The sequence below is a fragment of the Lottia gigantea genome, assembly GCF_000327385.1.
Source record: "Lottia gigantea unplaced genomic scaffold LOTGIsca_6, whole genome shotgun sequence".
NCBI classification, from domain to species: Eukaryota; Metazoa; Mollusca; class Gastropoda; family Lottiidae; genus Lottia; species Lottia gigantea.
This window is the reverse complement of record NW_008710049.1, coordinates 4,821,293-4,841,770: the sequence shown is the minus strand read 5'-3', so window position 1 is coordinate 4,841,770 and position 20,478 is coordinate 4,821,293. Positions and strand designations below refer to the sequence as shown.

General features: G+C 33.7%; 1 protein-coding gene across 1 annotated transcript; it reads right to left on the bottom strand.

The window, feature by feature from the left end:
• Nucleotides 1-17,926: 17,926 nt before the first annotated feature.
• Nucleotides 17,927-20,243, bottom strand: LOTGIDRAFT_154834 (hypothetical protein; the record flags this gene model as incomplete). Its single annotated transcript, XM_009064032.1, has 2 exons — nucleotides 17,927-18,183; nucleotides 19,139-20,243. 2 exons carry the CDS (start codon nucleotides 20,241-20,243, stop codon nucleotides 17,927-17,929), a joined length of 1,362 nt encoding a protein of 453 aa, XP_009062280.1.
• Between the last annotated feature and the right edge of the window lie 235 nt (nucleotides 20,244-20,478).

Sequence of the window (20,478 nt, the reverse complement as noted above, 5' to 3'; positions counted from 1 at the left end):
GGATTAGCTTCATTTCTCCAGAGTATAGCATTAATAGAAAGGGATACTTATCATCGTAGGTTATTTGATCTCTTGATAACAGTTTCTAATCCTGTATATCCTCCAACGCTCCTCATTCACATTTAGAATCAACGGTTGTCTAAAGCTATTTAAGTTTTTAGTACGGATTGTAAATGACTTCTAAATGCACTTTCAGGGATTTATCAAACCATTAATGATTAAACTGGGAAATTTATTAATATTTCATTAAGTAAAAAATGTATAAATACCATTAATACTAATTTGTTCAAGTGTACAATTTCCCGAGTTTTAATGAGAAATATGAAATTTTATATTCCATATAGAGTTACTTCTATCCATCACTATTATTTATTTCTTTTCAGTCATAAACCTCATGAAATACTCCATGTACATGCTATGCCGTACCACTGGCTCTCTGTCTCGAAGGGCACTGAAATCAAAATCACATAGCGACACACACAATAAGCGTTTCAGAAATTAACAGTAACCATGTTTATTTCTTTTGTAAAGGATCTTAATCGAAATGTAACTAAATTGAAATTTTAAGCAAAACAGTTATCAAACCGGTCCTGCTGCGTTCAGTGGTATGCTTTACATAAAAAGTTTTGTCTTTCCTTCAAATACCAATTGATATGACACGACTTGTTCAATAAAAAACCAATAAAATGCTTAATTATATGCAATAAGAACATAATAATATGATTAGGAATACATGATAATACATTAGAAACACCAATTTGTTAAATAGTTTGCTTACTTTGACACTAAAGAAATAAGGCAACCCATCTTTAAGTCTACGGGGCCCCATTCATCTAGTTGAGTCACTTTTAAGCGTTATATATAAAGATGGGTTTCCTTTTTTTTAGTATCAAATTAAGCAAACTATTTGATTAATTGGTGTTTCTAATGAATTATCATGTATTCTTAATCATATCATTTTGTTCTTATTGCATATAATTAAGTGTTTTAACCAATAATAAGTGTCCATGTATGTACAATCTGGATAAACAAAAAAAGAGACTTTTTGACCTTTCTTGATCGGTCACTGATTGGATCTCTGTTGGTAATACTCTTTTAATTAAGCTCATTATGAATTCATTATGGACAAATTAGTATTTTTCCAAGTCATTAAAAACACCTCTACTTTCTATTCATATAATCATTTGCATTTTCATTTTCATAAATGAAATAAGGGAACCCTCTTTAAGGATTGGCAAATAAGGACCCCGACATAATTTAGCAAAGCACCTGATGAAGTCGAATGGTCCATGTCTTATCATGGTAGTACAGTTAATGAACTGAACTGAACTTAATGATGACATTATTTTCTCAACCTTATAGTGTTCATTTACGTTGCTTTTATAATTTTATGAATCTTGAAAGAGGTCTAATTGGAATAGTTTACAAAAATACCAAAGAATACATAGAAAACAGCGTCGCACTCAATAATTACATGTAAAGACTAGCAGGGTGTTATTAAAAGACGTCTAAGTGATATTTCAACATCAGCCTCAGACATTTATTAATGGTCTTTGATCAGAGATAAAAGTAAGAAATTATAATTATATATCTACGTAGATAAGGCATGCCTTTGACATGATTAATAAGTAATCAAACCTTATTATTACTGTAAAGAGAAACATTTCTTTAGTTCTGGAACTAGACGATATCTTCAGGGCACAGAAGTAACCTGTCCTAGGTTTAGATGAACTGGAATGACTGAGTTAAAGTCAACCTAGATTTTGTAAACTGTACTGAAGGGCAAGTGGGCAGTGGGTTATCATGCAATAGTCGCGATGCAGTGTGCCAAATTGACAAATGGTTTGCCCTGTTATAGTGTGTTGGGTGGAGAGGGGGTTAAAGCTTGCCTTCCCAATCCGGCTATGATAATTAGTAATTTAGTGCAAGAGCAAAATAAGCAAATTTATAATGCGTCAATGTAACACACCACACCGCAACTGTCGCACGATCACTCACTGCCACCAAATCAAGGTCGTTTCCTTATGTGCGATACCATAACCAGAGAACATCTCGGACAGCAAACAAAGAAATAAACGAAGGTAAATCAGGAATTTTAAAGCCATGGTTTCTCGGTATGGGATTCAGTTAACCACCGACGAGAACAATCAAGCATATCGTTATTTGTTACATAAAGACCTATTTTTGATTGTTTTCTTCACAGTCTGTAGAGTATATCCATAAAGGAAACAACACAACGTGTTGCGGGGGAGCCAGCATGTGATCATCAACTGTCTATCGTTTTTCCGTGAAGTCGGGACCAAACCAATAAAATAAAAACGCAATTATGACTGCATGAATAGCCGGAGTCTAAATTATCGAAAATAATTTTCAGTTCCTGAACTCATTTAATACAAATTGTGATATGCTCCAAGGGACGTAATTTGAATAAATCGCGGAAGGTATTTCAGATTGGTAATAATCTCAAATTTCATAGCAATTTAAATTGACATATCGGACGGAATATTTTTAATTCATAATAAATGTGTTATTCTTTAAGGAAATTTGTCTGCAATCATAAAATATCATATTTTTGTCACGTTACTGAGTTACATTTTTAACAATAATTTGAGGACAACATGAAAACCAATCAGTTTTCAAATTTTTCAAGATTATTATATCAATTGGTAATTTCATTTATTCCTTGGAATTTACCAATTTATGACTCTAGTGAGTTATGGAATTAGATGTAAGAGAAAGAGACCTAGTCTACCATTGAATATTGTGAAGAATACATATTACAACAACTATGCAAATTTTGGTGATTTCTTCACAAAGTGCATGATTCCTTGAAAATTTGTCACCGTTTGACCCCACTATTTAGCGTACTTTGATTGACTCATTTTCAGACATCCCTTGTTGAACAAATATTCGGCCCAAGCGTCACATTAAACTATCTAGATGTGTGGAGTATGATTTTATATCCATTCATGGTTAACTGTTGAATACATTTTTCGAGTAAAATACTTTTCAAAAGGTCTGATTTATTTCCGGAAGGAATAGATTTGGAAGAACTCTTTCGGGGAGGACGCTGAATTAACCTGTACACATACAATATGTAATTGCCTAAACCATGAACTGTACGATGCAATGTGACGGCATCATTCGTTTACTCGTTTTCGATTTCCAACTGGCCTCGTTTGCAACAGTCTGTTCGTTTAAGTTATCTCATCAATTAATAAGTTTTTAGTCTGCTTTAATTCAACAGTATAAGTTGCAATAACATCATCTTAATCTATATCAAAATACTGCGGTCATTACCCGCATTTCAATGTTATTTCTACTGATTCTGTCTATCAGCTGATCTTCCTGCAAACCTCTAGGCAGTTATCATTGCCGGATTATCCACTGATTTACAGCTCAGTCCACCTGATCACTGTAAGGAAGTTCGAATAGATCGCTAACTAACCGCAATAATTGTGTTAATGAATTCCAAGTCGACCTCCAACAGCTCTCTTAAATACCTGGTAACAACAGACCGGAAGTTTTAATTAGTCCAATATAACAGTTGTTTACGCCAGAATTGAATTGTGGTGCTGAATAATACCACGATATCGACCTATGAGCACCTGCTGCTTTGCTTTCTAATTAAAGTAAAAGCCTTTCTAGTTAGTTAATACTTATCTAAAGTTCGATATATATGAAGCGTTAAATCTACCACAGTGAGAGACAGCAGAAGGATCAGACTTTAATAAATGATAATGGGTTAGGATTAATCAAAGTTCTATATATAGCTAATTCAAAACCAATCTGGTTATTCAAAACCATAAAACTGTCCAGATATAAATAGATAATTAGAATTGTTACATCACCAGCATCAAAACTGATCGGAATTTCAGGAATCGGCACATTCGTTATACCGAGATGTACAGATCAACTGGCTCGTACATCCATTTAAGTACAGATTACACGAGAAAAAAATCAAACTGGATAAAGAATCTGGCCAATATTTCCAAAAATGCAAGGCATCTACATTAACTGAATAACAAAATTAGGATCGTGGTAAAAGCCGCGTCAATTATGACAAAATGATAAGGTTGGTATGTGTAATTTGACGAAGCGTTTGCTGTAACCGAGGCGGCAACTAAGTCCTTTACAACTTTAGAAAGTTAAGCCACATAGTCAACTAGATGTCCCAATGAGAACTTATATATAAAACATGTTTCTACAGTGTTTGGTGAGCTTGTGGTATTTATTATCTTACTCCTAAAACAAACCACTTATACTATACATCAAGACTCTCTAGCAAGGGTGTCTGTCTGTGAGTTGGCTAACAAAGTCTTGAAGTGGGGACAGGTATTTCGGTAATTTTAGCATGCTATGCTAAGTTAAAGACAACAACCAATGTAGTGGGAAAAATTAACACCACTTTTACCTATTGATAACTAAAAAATGTAGAACAAATCTGTAATCGGTCCCAAAGGCTTCGAGAATGAATTAAAAAAAAAACAAAGTCTAGTTTAGAGTACAATCGTGATTGAACTTTAAAGACCAAAGGAAAAAACTGTTGTCTTGAGAAGGTTATTTGAGTAATCACTAGTTCTACTTTATGGACGATGACATTGGTAGAATTATCAAGAGCAATATGTATGACATAATCATGGAACACAATATATCTAAAGGTGCTCTCAAGTGGCTGCGCTCGAAACTTTTGACCGCCATTCTTGTTCGCAACCATATTATACAACTGGTGATCGCTGTGGCGTGAGGGTCACTTTACACATTAGTTGTTCGCAATGTGATTCAGTCTGAAGTCATGACAAAGCAGACTAATTTAAGATAATAAAATGTTTACTGGAATGATACCACTGAACTCATAACTCGTATCAATTCCTTTTAAATTGAATTTAAAATATCCCTTGAGAGGTTCTTATCTTTTCCACATGGTGAGCTGTATTGAAATTGAGCAGAGATTTTCAACAAAGACAAGATGGGTTTTTAACCAAGCGGATTCCTTCTCTTTACATTATATTGAGCTATGCATAAACTACTTAAATACAGTGTTTAAATGAGTCTGAAGAGGTTTCGTATCTTTTGAGTGTGTAGCAGGGACAGGGTAGCTCTAGCTTCATTCAGATTACCCCGTCCGAAATCCGTGGTTCTTATGATCTCTAAAGCAACTTGAGTGGATTATGACATCATTCTCTCACTTTCAAGTATGTACCTACTCCTTATCTGTGTATTGGGGAGACTTATAGCTTTAATCAGTTGCTTCTCCCGTCAGACGTCAGTGATTCCTGAAAATTATATTATGACGTTTCTACCTTATATTAAAATCAAGTCAAATGTTGTTGCGAAAGAGACGTCATTATCAAGACGTTTCTTGAATTACTCAATTATCTTCAATTACTTCAGATGCAGAAAGGTGGAGCACAAATCTCCTCTTTTAGCTTTCTATTTTACCTACCACCAAATATTTCTTCGCTACGGGTCAAACGTTCGGCAATTCATTCCTATAAAACTGAAGCGGTTAGGATGTTGAACTCTGTGATAACGTACAGTGCAGTTAGAGAATTACTCTATTTATTTTCTTCACTGGTAAAAACAAAAAACAAATCTAAGCAGCTGATAAAATCGTTAAACTGCCGTGTGAAAAACGTATGTTAAGCCATAAAAGATTGTATTTTTTGTGAGATCCTGTGAGATTTAAACCAATTGAAGTAACATGTTCAGATCTCTCCAGTCACCAATAATAACACAGCAGTCAATTCAGAACCTTGTCACTTGGAAAATTATTTATCGATTCTGTTGAAAAGGCGCTGATGATTATTATTTATAGTTAACAGATAATATAAAATCGGTAGGTTAAAAATCCATGTTACAAATCAATGCAAATCATCTATAAAATGTTATGCGTTGGCAATAGTAGCATAATGTAATATGATTCTGAATTTTCAGTTTTCTTTTGGCAGATTCGTCGCAAATCAATGTAATAGGCCTACATAGATAAAATTATGTGTTAGCTATAGCAATATTATGTAATGTGATACTTCTAAGTTATCTTTGGACTGATTCGATGTTCACAATGTCAAGTAAATTTGTATTTTTGTAAATGAAGCGATTTGATTAAATTGTACGTTATTAGCTTGTATACAATCCAATCAAATCGCTGCAGTCCTGACCCGGCTTTCGTAATTCTGTGATACAATTGTGGTTATTAATAGTTCGTAATAGCTTGACATTGTGGAGATGGGCTGATTCGTTGAGAGTGAACAATTTTGTTTTTCGTTGCGGGGATGAGTACCTAAGCATGGTTATACTTTGACTGCAGAAGGCAATTATTTCCATCTGTTTTATTTACTATAAAACCTGTGATGTTTTTCATTGACATTTTCAGGACTAATGTTTCGGAAGATTGAAAGTGGTTTTTTTTTTCAAATTATTTTTATTGTAATTTCTAGACTGGCGTCTAGTGTTTGCTTTAAAGGTACAAATAAAACAAAACAATTATTCTTCTATTTATAAGATTGATAAGAGTGGGAGGCTGAAAACGTCAGAGATAACATAAGTACAGGATATACAGGCGGAAAAGTAGTACAGTTCTATGAATATTTCTCAAGAACTGTTAATGAGCAAAAAAAGTTATATATTCCCTTGTAGAAAATTGATTTATTTTTTATATTTAATCAAATATACTCGATTGTCTTCCGTTTACCATTTTGATCCAACAAGGCCGTAATAGATATATAGACACAGCTTTATGGAACAACAAGCTGTGTCTATATATCGTACTCACAATTGCTAAATGCCATTCAAAGACTTTAGCCGTAATAGATATTTGTTACCTTTGTTACCTGTCTTACCTTTGCAACCACTAAAGCTAGATCCCCAAGTACATGGTTGGAGTTTTGCAATTAAAGAGTGTGTGGGGATTTGCTTTCGTGTGTGAAAACATCTGCTATGATGACCACTAATAAACTTCTTTGACTATCGATTTTAGCGATAAGAGATGGATAAGAGGTCCAAAGCAATGGATCTGACTTCATATATATCAAAGGGTTCGTACCATTGTATAATTTGATAAATTTGCCGGATAGATTGAGTCAAGTCATCAGCACTATTCCGAAATTAGCAGAGGCCAATTGTGTCTTTCAAAGTAACTTGGCTACATGAAGCATTCAGATCACTTCTGACTTCTTTTTCAGCATGGGTTTTAATGGATTCTTCTCTAGACATCAAATAAAGCAAATAAAGCATAGCAAATGTCATCTTCTACATTATTCATGTTTAACTCCTTAAATCATTGTCTAAAATGATGGATAACATAATAAAATATCAATTTGAGATTCAATTATACGATATTATTTTTAATATTGCTAACACATTACAATATCGGCGAATATCCCAGGATGTTTCCTTCCGGATTTGCTGTAAGTCGTATTAGTCATTCGCGTTAAAAAGGGTAGTGGATAAATATAACAAAAGGAGGGCAGACATTTAAAAAAGCGTTTAATTATACAACAGTGTATATTATTATGGTATTAATACAACAGTTTAAAAGGTATTTATACAACAGTTTAAACAGCATTAATACAACATTTCATTTTTTCTGTGATACAATTAGTTGTGCACCTGTAAAAGCTGCTTCAAATTTGAGAATGGACAAGGATTTTCGGTCTCAGAGCTCGATGCTTCAAAGAAAACTAACATTGGTCTCAACACTATTATTATGTATTTTACACTATGTAACTCCATATTCAGATGATAATCGCTGTTGTTTTTTTATCATAGAAAAACCTTGAATCTTGATAAGATTATTTTCAAGATTATGATAAAAACTTAAAGGGAAAAATTGATTTGAAGCTAAAACTCTTTAAGACCAAAAAACAACTAAATGTCACCAATATTAATATGATATCTGAAACTATCTGACTCTTTTTAGTCTCTGATAGAACTTTTGAAAAATGGTGATACTTGCAATTATAATTTTCTTTTGCACTTTAGGAATCTCGTGACAATTACAAATAAGAAAAAGAGGGACTGATGATATACTATATTAAGACACAGGAAATATTTCGTAAAATTTCAATCGCTTTGAGAATATTTGAGTAATCTTTTAATATGCAATTTACTGCTGTTTCTGTTTCTATCCACTATTGAAGCGTAGACATCGTCTGAGACGCCAGTTTTTTAGACCCATGCAAGTCACGTTTTAATGACACAGAACTGAAGAACAAGTCGCATTGTTATTATGGAACCTTTGGCTGATATGGCCAGTATTCTGTGGTCTGTTGTCTAAAGCAGGTGTGTTGCAGGAAAGCAATATAAACTAAAAGAAATGCTGTGTTGTCAAGTCCAGTCCCAGGTGTATCCGATATTCATAAGGGATAAATGCATCTCAAGCAACATCCGCCGCAGTACTTTTATTGGAGCTGTAAGTATCTAGACGAACTGTTTAACACCAGACTGTATATTTCTAAAGTACATTATGTTTATGTACTTACTCCCACTCACAGGCAAGCATCAGGTGTTCATTAAGGATGAACTTATTATTATATTGCAGCAAAAAGTACAAACGGGCATTGTAAGTGACGAACTGTTTGACACCAGACGACAAAATGGATTTCCGTCTTGAAAAAATCAACCAAGATATTACTGCGACTAAACACCTTACACCATTGTCCTTTCTGATACATTTCTTGTCCCTTCGAACAATCAAGTTTGGGTACGGGCCTGGAAGCTAATAGTATACACGAAAATCGTAAGGGACGAACGGTTCGACACCAGACTGCATGTTTTTAGAGTACAATATATGTACCTAGTTATGTACAAACAGTGTAGCTCCAGATGTTTATGAGGTGAACATACCTGCCTCTCAAACAAAAGCCAGTTTTTATTTTATTGGAGCTGTGTGTATAAACGAGAATAGTAGGTGACGAACTATTTTGACACAATACTGCAGGTTTCTTACGTACATTATGTCTATGTATAGGAGACAATATACCTGGGTTGAGCTATTTTAATGAAATGACAGAACATAAAAAATCTAATCTTATATTTTTATCAAATTAACCTCAATTGTTACCTATTACTTGATGTAGAAAATTTGATTAACTTTGCCTTAATAGAGTCTCGGAAATCTTCACAATTTTCTACTTTCATTGAATACCAACTAGCCTTTACAAACCCCGTGAGGTTTTCATGAGCTTCTCTTTTTTATCCAACAATGAAATCTCACATATACAAAAAAACAGGTAAAAAGAATAAAGCATTGCATGTGGTGATTGTTGCCAATGTAACTGAATGCAACTGAATTTCAACAAGAGAGCTTGTAAAAAATGCAATCTCCTATGATAAGAATAGACAAATGTATTCGATGATCTGGAACTTAAAGGACGGGTGCGTCATTTTCGGGGGTTGATTTTGGTCTTGAATATAGCCTAATTATGTAAATAGTCTTCAGAAATACTAGAAATGTACGAAAACCGCATAATTCTTTTAAAAATACCTCTAACTAGGAGTTTCGCTTACTTTTTCAATATATGTCTTTTCTATACATGATGTTGATAGACGCGGATAATTCTAGACAAACATGGATTTGAAGGCTTTAATTTTCGATGGTGGGCAGTCGACAATATATTACTGATATCTTTAGCTAAAAAATGTCCATTTCTGAGACTAAGGTACGATTTTTCAAAATAATAGAGCGCAACTGTCCCTTTAACTATAGAATAATAAAATCTAACATGAAAAACATGTAAAATAAAGACGGTCGCATTCTTTTCAGTGTTAACATAACTTTTTAAGGACAGAAAGTAATTTTGTAAAGAAATATAAAGAGTACGATACGGCTGCATGTGATGTTTCTAATACGAAATGAATTGTTAACATAACAAAAATAAAATATTACCAGATAATCAAAAAAAGGAAAATAAAGACGACAAGTATGCGTTGTTTCTTTCCAATTTTTTAAGCAAAGAAGGCCAACGCGAAATTTCCGTTTTACGGAAGCTGTCGAAAGTTGCCGATTGCTCTACCCTAATTTCATTATGAGAAATCGCTGTGCTAAAAACATATTGAGGAAATGTGGCGCCTGTGATAACTGAACACATTTAAACCGGGACTGTTTGCTTTGCATATTTCGACTTCAGGCTTGAGTTGGAACATCTCGCATCTAAATGACAAGAAAGGAAAAGCCAGGCCACTTACATATTTAGGGGTATTACCTTTAATTCTTGGAAAACCCAAACCTACGTTTCCAAAGTTTTTTTTTAACCGTTTGTTTAAAGATATTATTATTATTATTAAGTATCCAGATACATTCACAACCAGATCAATAAATATTGCAAATTGCGAAAGAAAACAAATTTGATTACACAATCTATTATTAAGAATTGATCTTTTTTTAATCTGCAATCCAAAGATTTTGTCATCTTTACTTTGTGTGTACAACGGATCAGAAACTGTACTTGTCGTTTTAGAATATAGGCAGTTCTGTACTCTCATGTCAATCATAAAATATCTTGAAATAAAAATATTCTTTATTAGAAATGTATTATTTCTTCATGTGGTTGTAAAATAGCTCTGTTATAAATATGACAAATAGAATGAAGAAAGTTGACGTGACAAGAAGAGCTTAAATAAAATATAGAGGAATTATAATAAAAAAACTGTAATTTTCTACAGAATTATATAGATTGCTTGCCATTTTTGGTGCGTATTTAGATTATTGAATGAAGGACTATTTCAGTATGAAATTGGATTGTCATTATTTACATTCTTAAATACGTTTAACTAAATGTAGGGATTAATAATTAACAATTATTATATTTTATTCAAGATATTGAAGATAGCACATTAACATTAGACCTACAGGGTATTATTGGCTATTCTGTAGACATATTTGAAATGTATAGCGAGCTGGGAAACACTAGCGCAAAGTGAAAACGGCGATGTCCATCCTTGCTTACAAAACTTAGAATAAATACCAAGGTTAAGAGATGTCAGTCCTGCATTTCAACATGTTAAAAAGACTGTGTCAAATTTGCTATTTTTCACCAAAAGGTAAAGACAGCTCGTTCTGGGTTGGTTCCTTCAGGTAAACCACTGAATACACAAATGTATTATGGTGCCCCCACAACGTAGCGACATTTCAAGTAAAAAGCAGAAGAAATCAATTTGTTTAACCAACAAGTGTTTACATTATTTTTGCAAACCAATCAGATGCTGAACTCCTACGACATCGTAAAATGAAAGAAATGGTCTCTTTATTGCTTGAGGTTTTGTTGTTACATTTAGAGAGCATTGTCTGTCATTGACTTACAAAAGGAAATAAACTTATATGGAATCAAATTACCATTCCTACTATTGTTCTTTGAAGAGATTTATATAGTTTGGGTTAGGGGTATGTCAGGGATTATTTCATAATTGCACCTATAACTAGAGCCTGGTTATTTCAGGTTTCCAGATGTGAATGGGTACGGATAATCCGGAAAATGCGCATTTGTTTGTCAAAATACCAGCTGGTAGACGGAATTCTAGTGAGTCTAAGTTGTAATCCTTATAAATATAGTTGTTCCGTTCTTCTGTTTTTAAACATAAGCCATCAAATATATTCAGAATCCTTAAAAATAGTGTTTATAATGTAATAAAATCTTCAGTCGCTATATGTGGCTAAGGTTATTATATTTATAGGATTACAGAAATCCATTTACAACTGATTCAAATCTTGCAGTATTTATATGTTATCTTGTTATATTGTTCAATCTGACAAAAACATTCTGTGTAGTATACAGTTTCCTAAATAATCTTATTGGATTACTGTCCGCTTTTTTTTCTCTCTAGGTTTTATTCGCTCTAAGCTTGTAATGTTTTGCTTGTTTTATGTTTATGTTTCTATTTCTCTCGTCTTTTTTTCAGCTTTTTATTTGCATCTTTTTTTTAATCTATACATGTTTAAATGAAATCAAGGTGAATTGACGAACCTAGACACTTACATGTGTATTAGTTTTCCGGAAGTAGTCTCATGGTGTTGAACAATTAAGGATGGGTTCCCTTATTTTCATGTGTTCATATATGTATATATATATATTCAATTAATGGATGGTTTATAATTATATAAATCGAAAGTAGAGGTGCCACAATGATTGGAAAAATACCAGTTTGTCTCACGAGTCCTTACTTAACTCGTAATAAATTAATTACGAGGGGAATGCAGACGATTTTTCTGACCAGTTACCGAGATAAAACGATCAATGTGTATTTTTTCTATCATCCAGTCTTATAATTCTACAAGCCATTCTACGTCTACATACTTTTATTTTGATTAAAGTAGGGTTGATTTGAGTCTTGAATATATGTAAATGGTCTTCAGAAGTACTAGAAATGTACGAAAATCACAAAATTCCTTCACAAATATCTCAAACTAAGGAATTTCAGTTTTTATTTCTATGGAAGTCTTTTCTATTTGTGGCAGAGTAACTTTCTAACGCGGATAATTCTAGACACGTGGATTTGGGGGCTCAAATATCGACGGTGAGCTGTGAACACTATTACTGATTGGATTAGCGAGAAAAAACAAATTCCCGTTTCTGAGACTAAATATTGATTAACTAAAAATAGTGTGTACCTGTTGTTTTAAGAATGCATGGATTATTCATTATAGACACCAAAAATAAAATACTTTGCTTGATTTTACTCTTAAAACTGAGAAAAGTCATCTTTAAGGTGAACACGTTATTATTACCTTCCAAACCCTTTAATGTCCTTATTGGATGAAGTATTTGTTTTGTTGTTCAGAGACTAAAATATAGTGGCTAAGCCCGTCCAAAGAGGATCAGTGTAAATCGGGCTTTAATGGTAAACTGACCAGTATTTTCCAGATGGAAAGTTCGAAGGCGGAGCACTGATATCACGAAGAAGGGTAAATTGACCTGTGCAAGTTGACTCATTACAAAACTGCTTCTACCCTTTAACCCCTGGAGAATATCTGTCTCGGAACTGTAAATCAAGAATCGTGACAAGAAATTCGGCTTTATGAAACATGATTACGGTCACTGGAGGTCAGTTCCTGAGATATAAAATCATTAGTAAGATATAATTTCTTCACACGCATACTGCTTGATTTAGTGTGATTAGAATCTAAGGTTAATTGATGTATGAATACGCAACGTGATAATAAAAAGTTATCTTAATAATGACTTGCATCCAGCACAGAATCGGAATTCATGCTGAATTTTTTTTTATCTAAATAAGACAATTTTTATAAAAATTCTTCATCCACTAGAGAAAGATATTTAAAGCATTTTTATATAGCTTGTGTATGAACTATGATCACACTGTAAGACACGTTTCTTCCCTTTAGATCAATATTCAGAGACAATTCAGTTTTCTGGAAACAGTGGCGGCGCCCCAATAGGAAAATGGTTTGCACCCTACGGAGGTTCAAAAAAACGTTTTTGAATTATTGAAGTTCGAATTTGTAAAATACTTTTGAATTTAAAAATATACTTTTGCATTTGAAAAAATTCTTTTGACTTTTTAAAAATTCCTTTGAATTCTTTTGAATATGTAAAAAGTCTTTTGAATTTGTAAAATATAGCAGCTTACCAGGCAAGGTAACATACGCCCACTGATAGCTTTGATTGTAAGTACAAGTCTTTGTTTGCTGCCCATTCAATTGTATTCAAGAGTGAGCATGAGTTGCAATATAGTGAAACGTCAAATCAGACACGATATTTCGGTGAAAAATTATCCGATCATCACGAAAATCGATAGGGATCATCTTCATAATGGCATTGACACACAAAATCAAAATCAAAAGAATCTGTAAAGAATTGTAGCCTGTAGAGTGGGCACGAACCAAATGTGAACGGACCGACCGACCGACCGACCGACCGACCGACCGACGGATGATTACAATATAGGCCCATCTTATGTGTGGGCGTATAAAAATTCTTTTGACTTTGTAAAATTACTTTAGACGACCATATCCCGTTAACTAACGATGATAATGGTGTAAATAAAGGATATTAAAACTTCCTTATTCGGTCGTGAAATGCTAATGGTCTTAAATGGTGCAAATAAATGGTTTTAATGCGATATTCTGTATTCAGACTGCTAATGGCTTGAAATGAATCCGAAATATAAAAGTTATAGATATGATATAACAATAACAATATTAATATCATGCTTTTAATGGAATCCTCATCCTAAGGTATTTTAACTCAAATACCTTCCTGCTTGTATTTGGGTTACTTGAACATAAAAGCATAATTGTTACAACGATATTGGCAGCTGGTAATTCTTATAGGTTAAATTTATTTTTCTCACTATTGATCTTTCGAAATATCCTGCTTGGTGCTGGACACAATGGCTGTGCTCTGTCGTCAGAAGGTATAATCATACACACATAAAATCATTAAGAAGTGTAATCAGAATCCTATTTACTACATAATCCGAAACGAAACAGACAATGCAACCTATTGAAGAATAAGTCAATCTGATTAAATGGGATATGTAAGTTTCAATACAGCGTTTTTCAGCCATCCATGGTCTTACGAGATTTTGAATTTGACCTATTAAGCGTTAACATAGTTTAAGCTAACCAATCAAAATCATTGTTCAAGAGGTTAGACGATAAAATTTGGGGAGGGGGTGTCTTTGATTTTGTTTGTTTTTTGTTTTTAGTTTATTGTCTGCTTCCGGCTGCCTGTGTCGGTCAATGTCTGTATGCCATTGTCCGTGCCTGTCTGTCCCTCTCGAATAGGTCGATATTTTACCAGATTTAGGCCTGTCCTTCGATCTGTGGAAACTACTCACATCTCTATTCATTCATTTTTTATTTTTATTGAAATAATGAAACGTGTACTCAAACCAGTTTGTGATCTTAATCAAAATCCAGAAGTTATCATCATTATATTTCAATTGATATGAAATGGAGCTTTACGTCGTTTTTTTTTTTTTCTTTTTTTTGTTTTGAGATAGCTTATGTTGTAAGGGACATTCTGCCTCTTTTTTTTCAATCTCGCTTTTGTGCTTTCAAGCTTCACCCACTGGAAAATTAGAGCAAAGAAAAAAACCATAAAAGTCGAATAAATTTTACATAATATATAATTATCACTTCTATCGGTATACCGGAAAATAGTTTCTCGGCGTAAATTACTGGTTGTCTTATTGGTGATAATGAGGCATGAATCAAGGGTCAATGTAAATATAAGACAATGACCAACATAATTGAATAATTAAACGAGACTTACTTGTTAGTTTAAGTTTGATTGTGGTTCTACCGAGTCATGGACAGGAACGGAGTGGTCAAGTGAGAAGCGCCAAAGCTGTAACCGTCAGTATTTAAAGATGAAGGAACACATAATCCATATACTTTATGTTTCAAATTATTACATAACATACATTATCAATGCAATACACACTATTTGAACAAAACTAAAACATATACTTTATGTTTCAAATTATTACATAACATACATTATCAATGCAATACACACTATTTGAACAAAATTAAAACATATACTTTATGTTTCAAATTATTACATAACATGCATTATCAATGCAATACACACTATTTGAACAAAACTAAAACATATACTTTATGTTTCAAATTATTACATAACATGCATTATCAATGCAATACACACTATTTGAACAAAACTAAAACATATACTTTATGTTTCAAATTATTACATAACATACATTATCAATGCAATACACACTATTTGAACAAAATTAAAACATATACTTTATGTTTCAAATTATTACATAACATGCATTATCAATGCAATACACACTATTTGAACAAAACTAAAACATATACTTTATGTTTCAAATTATTACATAACATGCATTATCAATGCAATACACACTATTTGAACAAAATTAAAACATATACTTTATGTTTCAAATTATTACATAACATACATTATCAATGCAATACACACTATTTGAACAAAACTAAAACACATACTTTATGTTTCAAATTATTACATAACATACATTATCAATGCAATACACATTATTTGAACAAAACTAAAACATATACTTTATGTTTCAAATTATTACATAACATACATTATCAATGCAATACACACTATTTGAACAAAATTAAAACATATACTTTATGTTTCAAATTATTACATAACATACATTATCAATGCAATACACACTATTTGAACAAATCATATTATCAGATTAACAAATAACTAAAAAGCTCTGAAACACAAGTTGCTCTAAAACAAGCCTAAGATGAGTTCATTTGAGTACAGATTCTCCAAAGTTTCCATTTTCTAACACTTTTTTACTATAATATTTTGACAAAGTTCCAGCATTGGACCATCCGGCAGCCTTCAAGATAATATCCAAACTAAGACCTTTGGAATTCGCACTAGATGTACTAGCTACACGTGTACTGTGAGCCTGAAAAATTCCAGTATCAATACCAGCCAGAGAGAGTACAACTTTAATCCACCTACTAATAGTGTCTTTAGAAACACATTTGTGAGGTTTCTGAAAACTTATAAAAAGTTTACTACAGTCACCCCTTAATTCAGATGTGAATTCCAAATAATGCTTGATGTAAGTCACAATGCACAATTTTCTATCAGGTGCAAAAGCTTTCAAAATGATTGGTTCTAAATGAGACCCAGGTCGTGTATGTTTTAACACAGAACGTATAAAGATAACACATCTAGAATCTGTTTATTTCATATGATTGATATCAACTAAATGAATTGTTTGTCCTCTTTGACCAGTCAATAAAGCTAACAACATCACAACTTTGAGAGTCAGGTGTTTGAGTGACAGTGTATGACCTGGAAACATCGTCTTCAAGTAGTCTAATACATCACTGACATTCCAAATTAAAGAATGTTTAGGTAAAGAAGGTCTAGATTCAAAAACACCTTTCATGAATTTCTTTACAACATAATGTTTACCGAAAGACAATCCATCTTGAAAAGTTGTAACTGACGATAACGCACATTGAGCAGTGTTTATTGAACTATAACCAAGTCCAGTAGAGAAAAGTTCTGCAAGGAAATTAACACCGTCTTCTAAAGATGGACTAAATGGATTAATTTCCCTCTGCTCACAATAACGTTCCCATCTGTCGAGATGGGTTTTGTACTGTTTTTGAGTCCCAGGTCTCCAACTTTTAAGTATGAGGTCTTTAGCCTGCTCTGAAAACGTTCCCTTATTGAGGGATCGCCAGACAAGTGACAAACCAGAAGTAGTAGCTTTTTGAACATGGGGTGAGGTAGGTTTGGTTCCTGAGGTTTGTCTCCCTTTTGGTAATACCAGTGGTCTGTTCACTAATAATCGAATCAACATTGGAAACCAGATCTGGGTCGTCCAGAAGGGTGCCACCACTATACCTGTACTCCTTTCCCTCTCTATCTTCTGGAGGGCTTGTGTCAGAACACTGAAAGGAGGAAACATATAAAAATTATTACCCCACCTAATGGAGAATGCATCAATAGCGAAGACATTTGGATCAGGCCTATATGCCAAATATTTTGGGAATTGGGTATTTATTCTCGACGCAAAGAGATCAAGATCAGGAGAAACCTGTAGCTTCCTCAAAGCACCTTTAAGAAATTCACTATTTAATTTCCATTCTTTTTCTCGCCTATCTTGTCTACTTTCTCTGTCCACTAGAATATTTTCAACTCCAGGAATGTGTGCTGCAGAAAGCCAAACATTGTTTAATATACACCACTCCCAAATCAATTTTGTAATTTTATTACATGAATTTGAGTGACTAGTACCCATGTGATTGATACAAGCAATGCCAGTAGTATTATCCATCATGACTCTCACATGTTTACTCTCTAGCTTTAATCTAAATGATCTTAATGTCAGTAACACTGCATACAATTCTAAATAATTAATATGGTTATCTTTCTCAATTGCAGTCCAGTTTCCACCAGTAGTACAGTCATTCTGTACACCCCCAACCATTTTTGCTAGCATCAGTATAAATAGTAACATCAGGGGAACCGTGATCAATAACATTGTATGCGAATTTCAATGACTGTACCCACCAAGTTAATTCTTTTTTGGCTAGTGATCCAAGAATTATAGATGCTTCGAAATTACCTTTATTATGTTTCAAAGCTACAGTTTTCTCATTTTCTAAATCTCTGTAATACAATGCCCCATATATAGTTCCAGGGAAACTGGATGTCATTAAACCTAAAACGACAGAAACATCTCTTATTGTAATTTGAGTTTCATTCAATAATTTTTTACAGGCCAGTTCTACTTTCTCTATTTTACTAAGAGTTAACCGCACTGTCATACTGACAGAGTCAATCAAAAGTCCCAGGAAAGTGATGCACTGTACAGGCTTGAATAAGGATTTAGTCGGATGTACTACAAACCCAAGAGCATCAAATAATTGTACCGTATCTATAACTGTCCCCTTGTAAATAACAATCACCGAGGTATGGTACAGACAGATGACCCAGTAATCGAAGTTTAGCGTACACTGGTTTAAGAAGTTTGCTAAATTTTCTCGGGCAACAAGCCAATCCATTAGGAAACATTTTGTATTGATATCTTTCATTTCGCCAGAAAAATCTTAAATATTTTCTATGTTCGACTGCTATAGGACAAGAATAATAAGCATCACATAAGTCCAAAGTACTCATCCATCAATTTTGTTTCACCATTTTTAAGGCGGAACCAAGACACTCCATTTTAAAATGCTGATATTCGACCATATCATTGAGTATTCTTAAATTCAAAATCATTCTGTGTGTTTTATCTTTCTTTTCACGAATAAATATTGTTGAAATGTATTCATCTTGTTTGTAATTAACTTTTTCTATTATACCTTTAGATAAGAGTTTCTCAATTTCCTGATCAATTATGTTTGATTCTGTATCAGAGAAATTAATGTCAAAAGGAATGCGCCTTTGTTTTGGCATATGCTCAAACAATATCCAATATTTCAGGGTCAGATGTTAAATTATTCCAACTATCAAAGTGGTGTGAAATTGAGCCTCCTTTGAACAATGACTTTTTGGCAATAAAATAATTTTTTAGATGTATGAAATTAGAATCTATACGTACCACTTTTAAAATATCTTCTATTTTTCGCTTTTTGGTTTGTGGGCATAGCTTTTCTTCTTGAAGTTCCCCCGACCTCTTTCGCGAAAAGGGTATTTCTGATATCCACCACTGGCACCATGATGACTTTTACTATTGTCGAATTGATTATGGTTGTAGGAGGAGTAATTTCCCTTAGATTTGTTGACAGTTTTTGCTATCAAATTCGTTTCACGAACTTCTTTCATTTCTTTTTGAAGATCGTCTCCAAAAAGTAGTTTGGTTACAGGAACCATCTGTCCACATAATGGCTTGTAATCATCTTGAATGTAAGGCCGAAGGTATTCTCTTCTTCTCAAAGAAATGTCATAATTGGCATGCCCCAACATGCTCACAGCATCTGTGAGTTTTGAGACAAGTTCAGGAGTACCATTCATAGCGACCATATTTGAAGATACTAATTCCAGACACTCAATGACAGCAGAGCTTGCCGAAACAATTGTTCTCTGTATATTAGAAGTGCGAGTATCCAAACCCCTGATAAAACGGTTGAGCTTCGACTTGATGGGTAAATTTACCTCAGACACATAAACACCCTCGCAATTACGGGGTATACTGTATTTATCAATTCGTTCTTGGAGTTTGTCGAATGATAGACGTGTCTCGAATCGTTTAGTGACAAACTTGGCTAATTTATCATTGATGTTCTGTCCTGATTTAGAGCAAAGTTGTAGCTCGTCTTCAACGTTGTCAAGAAAACTATCGAAACTACTACTGGCACCCCCATCACCTTGACCTTCGTCAAGTTGGGAGCGGTTTGTATTTTCCTCATCAGAGTCAGAAATATAGGCCTTTGGCCGATTAACATTAGCCATGGCAATAAAATCTTTTTCAGCCTCATCTGAAGAAGTGTCAGACACTCGACGACGGGCTTTCTTCTTGAGAATGATAAATTCCTCCGGGAGCTTTCGTTTTTCTTCAGCAAGTCCGGTAAAGGCCTCGTTCATGGATTCCATAAATTGTGCGATATGGTCCATACTGGTCTCAATATTCTTGAGAAAAGTGTTCGAAGTTCCAGGCAGACTCAACTGACTACTATCTATCTTCTTAGTAGAAGCCATTTTTTGAGTACCACGAGGCAAATCATCGGAGTCTGAATCAGAAGCAGACGCCAAGACGGGATTTTTTAAACCATCCGCCATTCTAACAATTCGATGAAAAACAATCGAATTTGTTAACAGGAATGATTCGGACAATCAGTCAACGAATCTTCAAACAAAACTTTAGTTACTAGAAAAACACAAAGTTTAAAAGTGTGAATGTTTGACGGAACGAGAGTATAGAGAGACGTCTACACCACTGGACAGCTAAGAGCAAACTGACGGTTACAGCTTTGGCGCTTCTCACGTGACTACGTAGTGACGTAGTCTATGACGA